Source organism: Nematolebias whitei, chromosome 18 (assembly GCF_014905685.2).
Source record: "Nematolebias whitei isolate Nwh7 chromosome 18, NemWhi1, whole genome shotgun sequence".
NCBI lineage: Eukaryota > Metazoa > Chordata > Actinopteri > Cyprinodontiformes > Rivulidae > Nematolebias > Nematolebias whitei.
The window spans coordinates 15,137,167-15,142,869 of record NC_056515.1 but is presented as its reverse complement, the minus strand read 5'-3'; the positions used below and the strand labels follow the sequence as shown (position 1 = coordinate 15,142,869).

At 43.0% G+C, this 5,703-nt stretch overlaps 1 protein-coding gene across 1 annotated transcript in view; it reads right to left on the bottom strand.

The window, feature by feature from the left end:
* Nucleotides 1-1,920: 1,920 nt before the first annotated feature.
* Nucleotides 1,921-5,703, bottom strand: part of LOC119425058 — a 58,559-nt gene continuing 54,776 nt past the window's right edge. The window contains exons 4-5 of the mRNA XM_037692583.1: nucleotides 3,233-3,602; nucleotides 1,921-1,973 (exon numbers count right to left, since the gene is read on the bottom strand). Of these exons, the coding sequence (XP_037548511.1) occupies nucleotides 1,921-1,973; nucleotides 3,233-3,602 (423 nt within the window). The remainder of the gene's footprint in view (nucleotides 1,974-3,232; nucleotides 3,603-5,703) is intronic.

Below are 5,703 nucleotides of genomic sequence, written 5' to 3'. Positions count from 1 at the left end.
AATTGTACAGCTTGCTAAAATTAGCCATGTTGTTATTTTCCATATTTTGCCAATTAATGTAAATGTGTGATGTGTTAAACTTTGATTCTGTTAATAAATGACCCACTGTCGTTTGGTGAGTCAAAGATAATTAACGTCTCACGTTACATTTCTAAATTCAATGCACATTATATACGGTCCAGAAAAATGAAAGAATCCGTTTAATTGATGAATATATCTCATGCATATGTTCATCTACACATTTTTTTTGAAAACTAAAATATAATAAAATGTAATTCAACCAAGAAGAAGAACAGTTAAACTGTGTGCAATTTAATGATTGTGCTTGCATTTTGTTTTGTGTTTATCATTTTCAGAACATGATCAATCGATAGTAGAGAGAATCCACTTGGTGTGTTCAAGGACAGGCAGCATCTCCTCATCGAAGACTAACCAAAAAACTTGAGTAATATAGTTGTGAACCGAGTCAACCTTTATTTTGGTTTTTTAGTTGATTACATATTATTTATGTATAGCTGCTGTTGTAATTATTTAATGTTTGCAGGTCTTATGTGTGTATGCAGGCAAATTGTTGTCATCAAACCATCAGTTGGATGCAAGGCTGTGTGTAGCCTTCTTTTGTAAAATGCTACATGTGTCATACATGTTCTTTGCAGCTCAGTTTTAGGATGTCTTCAAAGCTATTTGACTATTTGTTATTTTTCTTTATTCACTTGGACAGTTTGATCCTTCATTAATGGAGTTGTGTGGGTTTTCATAAGCTGACAAAATTTAAAAGGATTTATGTTAGAGCAACAAGCAAACATATGTTTTCTATGCAACTGTAATTGTCACTTGAATAAGTTATAATAAATAATGAGTTATTTAACATTAAGGAGTAGTTACATTTTATTTTACATTACATTACATTTAGTTACATTTTTAAGTTACATCTGGCCCTTTAAGGACAGCCATTATGCTGATGTGGCCCTGGGTGAAAATGAGTTCGACACCCCTGCTTTATGGAGATGATTTCATTTTTCAGCACGACCTGGCACCTGCTCACAGTGCCAAAACCACTGGTAAATGGTTTACTGACCATGGTATTACTGTGCTCAATTGGCCTGCCAACTCTCCTGACCTGAACCCCATAGAGAACCTGTGGGATATTGTGAAGAGAAAGTTGAGAGATGCAAGACCCAACACTCTGGATGAGCTTAAGGCCGCCATCGAAGCATCCTGGGCCTCCATAACACCTCAGCAGTGCCACAGGCTGATTGCCTCCATGCCACGCCACATTGAAGCAGTCATTCATGCAAAAGGATTCCCGACCAAGTATTGAGTGCATAACTGAACATGATTATTTGAAGGTTGGCGTTTTTTTGTATTAAAACACTTGTCTTTCATTGGTGGGAGGAAATATGCTAATTTTTTGGGACAGACATTTTGGGTTTTCATGAGCTGTATGCCATAATCATCAGTATTAAAACAATTAAAGACCTGAAATATTTCAGTTGGTGTGCAATGAATCTGAAATGTATGAAAGTTTCATTTTTATCATTACATTATGGAAAATAATGACCTTTATCACAATATGCTAATTTTTTGAGAAGGACCTGTATATAAAAAGAGGCCAAGTCTTAGTGCGAGTAAGTTCACTGTGGTGACCGAGGAAGGGAACAGCCGAATGGAGAAAAAAAAATAAAAATTGTAACACTAACTAATTTTATTGTCCATTATATTACTTCATGAGTTATTACTGTAAATGTACAAGTTTTCAATTAAATTTTTTTTTTGTAAGTTCAAATTAAATTTCTTTGGTTTTACTTTTCCAAAAACTTTCAAATCCCATTTTGTTATTTATTTATTTAATAGTATTCCTTAATAATTTTAACTTTTCCCAGCTACATAAAATTAGCTGCTCTGCAGAGGAAACTCATTTTAACCTCCTGTATCCGTGATTTCACCCTTTCCGCCACTACCCAGAGCCAGACCTTAGGTGAGAGTAGGAACATAGAACATAGAACAGAGAGCTTTGCCTTACAGCTCAGCTCCTGCCTTACAGCTCAGCTCCCACTTTACCACAACGGACCAGTACAGAGTCAGCAATACTGCACCAATCCATCTGCCAATCTCCCCTCACTAGTGAACAAAACCCTGAGATATTTTAACTCCTCCAGTTGAGGCAGAGCCTCACCCTGAAGAAAGCAATCCACCCTTTTCTGATTAAGGACCATGGCCTCAGATTTGGAAGTGCCGATTCTCATCCCAGCCGCTTCACACTCCGCTGAGACCCGCTCCAGTAAGAGCTGAAGATCACGGCACAATGACGCCAACAGGACCACATCAACTGCAAAGGTAAGAGATGGAATCTTGAGGCCACCGAACCAGAATCCCTCTGCCCCCTGGCTGCATTGAGAAATTTTGTCCATAAAAGTTATGAACAGAATCAATGACAATGGGCAGCCCTGACAGACTCCAACTCTCACCCTGAAGGGATCCGACTTACTACCGGCAATGTGAGCCAAACTCATACCGCTTGTATAGGGACCGAACAGCCCATAACAACGGGCCCCCAATCCTATACTCAGGGAGCAGCCCCCACAATGCATCCTGAGGAACGCTGTCAAATGCCTTCTCCAAGTCTATAAATCACATGTAGACTGGATTAGTAAGCTTCCATGACCCCTCGAAGCCTCTAGTGAGGGTAAAGAGCTGGTCCAGTGTTCGACGGCCAGGATGGAAACGACATTGTTCCCCCTGTATCTGGGGTTCGACCAGCGATCCGTCTTGCTTCTCCAGTACTCCTGAATAGAGCTTACCAGAGAGGCTAAGGAGAGTAATTCCCCTGTAATTGGCATTGGCACATCCTCCGGTCCCTTTTTTTGAAGAAGGTAACCACCACCCCAGTCTGCCAATCCAGTGGCACTGCCCCCCATGTCTACACGATGTTGCAAAGGTGTGTCAACCAAGACAGCACAGCCCCACAACACCCAGAGCCTTAAGGAAATCAGGGCAAATCTCATCCACTCCCGTTGCCCCACCAAGGAGCTTTTCAACTACCTTGGCAACCTCAGCCACAGTTATGGACAGCTCAACCCCAAAGTCCCCCGACTCTTGCTTCCTCCATAGAAGATATGCCAGTGGGATTGAGGTGTGTGAAGTATTCCTTCCACCTCCCGACGACATCACTGGTTGAGGTCAACAGCGCCCCACCTTCACTAAACACAGTGATTGTAAAGAGCTGCTTTACCCTCAGCTGCCTGATTGTTTGCCAGAATCTCCTCAGAGCCAACCAAGTCTTCATCCAAGGCCTCATCGATATCTTCCCACATCTGAACTTTTGCCTCAGCAACAGCAAGGGCTGCAGACCACTTGGCCCTTCGATACTCTTCAGCTTCCTCCAGAGTCCCACCAGCTAATAAGGAATGGTAGAACTCCTTCACCTTGACAGCCTCCCTAACCCAGGGTGTCCACCACCAAGTTCGAGGATGGCCACCGCAAGAAGCACAGACAACCTTGCGGCCACAGCTCAAGGCAGCCAATTCAATAATTGAGGTGTGGAACAAGGTCCACTCTGACTCAATATCCCCCTCCCCAGCTGGGATGGGGTTTAAGCTCTCCTGCAGGTGTGAGTTGAAGATCTTTCCAATGGGTTCTTCTGCCAGGCATTCCCAGCAAATCCTCACTACATGTTTTGGTTTACTGGGTCTATCTGGCATCTTCCCCTCGCCATCTGATCCAGCTCACTACCAGGTGGCGATAAGTTGATAGCTCAGCTCCTCTCTTCAGAGTGTCCTAAACAAAATGCCGCAAATCAGATGACAACTAATAAAGTAAATTGATCTACGGCCTAGGGAGTCCTGGTGCCAAGTGCACTTATGGACACCCTTATGTTTGAACATGGTGTTTATGATGGACAAACTATGACTAGCACAGAAGTCCAACAGCAGGACACCACTCGTACAGATCAGAGGCCGTTCCTTCCAATCATGCCCCTCCAGGTCATACTGTCATTACCCACGTGGGCATTGAAGTTCCCCAGCAGAATAAATGAGTCCCCAGCTTGCGCACGTTCCACCACCCGTGCCAAGGACTCCAAGAAGCCGTTGCTTAAAACCGTAGTTTGGCACATGACACCAACAGTCAGAGCCCATCCCCCACTCGAAGGAGCAGGGAAGCTACCCTCTCATCTACTGGGGAAAACTCCAACACACACAAGCACCAAGTCGGGGGCTAAGAGTAGACCCACACCAGCTCGGCACCTCTCACGGGCAACTCCAGAGTGGAATAAGGTCCAGTCCCTCTCAAGAAGATTGGTTCCAGAGCCCATGATGTGCGTCGAGGTGAGCCCAACTACAGGTTCTTCTTATAAAATTAGAATATCATGAAAAAGTTGTCAGTAATTCCATTCAAAATGTGACCTTGTATATTATGTTTATTTATTACACACAGACCGATACATTGCAAATTTCTTTTAGTGTTTGATTATAACTGACAACTAATGACAACCCAAAATTCAGTATCTCAGAAAATTACAATATTGTGTAAAGGTTCAATATTGAAGAAACCTGGTGCCACACACTAATCAGCTAATTAACTCCAAACAATTGCAAAGGCCTTTAAATGGTCTCAAGTCGATCTGTAGGCTACACAATCATGAGGAAGACTGCTGACTTGACAGTTGTCCAAAAGACGACCATTGACACCTTGCACAAGGAGGGCAAGACGAAATGTAATTACTAAATAGGCTGGCTGTTCAGAGCTCTGTGTCCAAGCACATTAATAGAGACGTGTAGGAAAGGAAAAGTGTAGAAAAATAGTGTACAAGCAATAGGGATAATCACACCCTGGAGAGGATTGTAAAACAAAACCCATTCCAAAATGTGGGGGAGGATCATAAAGAGTGGACTGCAGCTGGAGACAGTGCTTCAAGAACCACCATGCTTAGACATATGCAAGACAAGGGGTTCAGCTGTCACATTCCTCATGTCAAGACACTCTTTAACAAGAAAGTGTCAGAAGTGTCTCGCCTGCGACTGCTGCCGAGTGGTCCAAAGTTATGTTTTCTGATTAAAGTAAATTTTACATTTCCTTTGGAAATTAAAAGTCCCAGAGTCTGGAGGAAGAGAAGAGAGGCACAGAATCCATATGGCTTGAGGTCCAGTGTCAAGTTTCCAGTCAGTTATGGTTTGGGGTGCCATGTCATCTGCTAGTGTTGATTCACTGTGTTTTCTGAGGTCCAAGGTCAACGCAGCCGTCTACCAGGAAGTTTTAGAGACTTCCTGCGTCCTGCTGCTGACCAACTTTATGGAGATTCAGATTTCATTTTCCAACAGGACTTGGCACCTGCACAGTGTCAAAGCTACCAGTACCTGGTTTAAGGACCATGGTATCCATGTTCTTAATTGGCCAGCAAACTCACCTGACCATAACCCCATAGAAAACCTGTGGTATTGTGACGAGGAAGAAGTGATACACCAGACCCAACAATTCAGAAGAGCTGAAGGCCACTATCAGAGCAACCTGGGCTCATAACACCTGAGCAGTGACACAGACTGATCCACTCCATGCCACGCTGCATCACTGCAGTAATCCAGGCAAAAGGAGCAACAACTAAGTATTGATGCTGTACAGGTCCTTCTAAAAAAATTAGCATATTATGATGAAGGTCATCATTTTCCATAATGTAATGATAAAAATGAAACTTTCATATATTTCAGA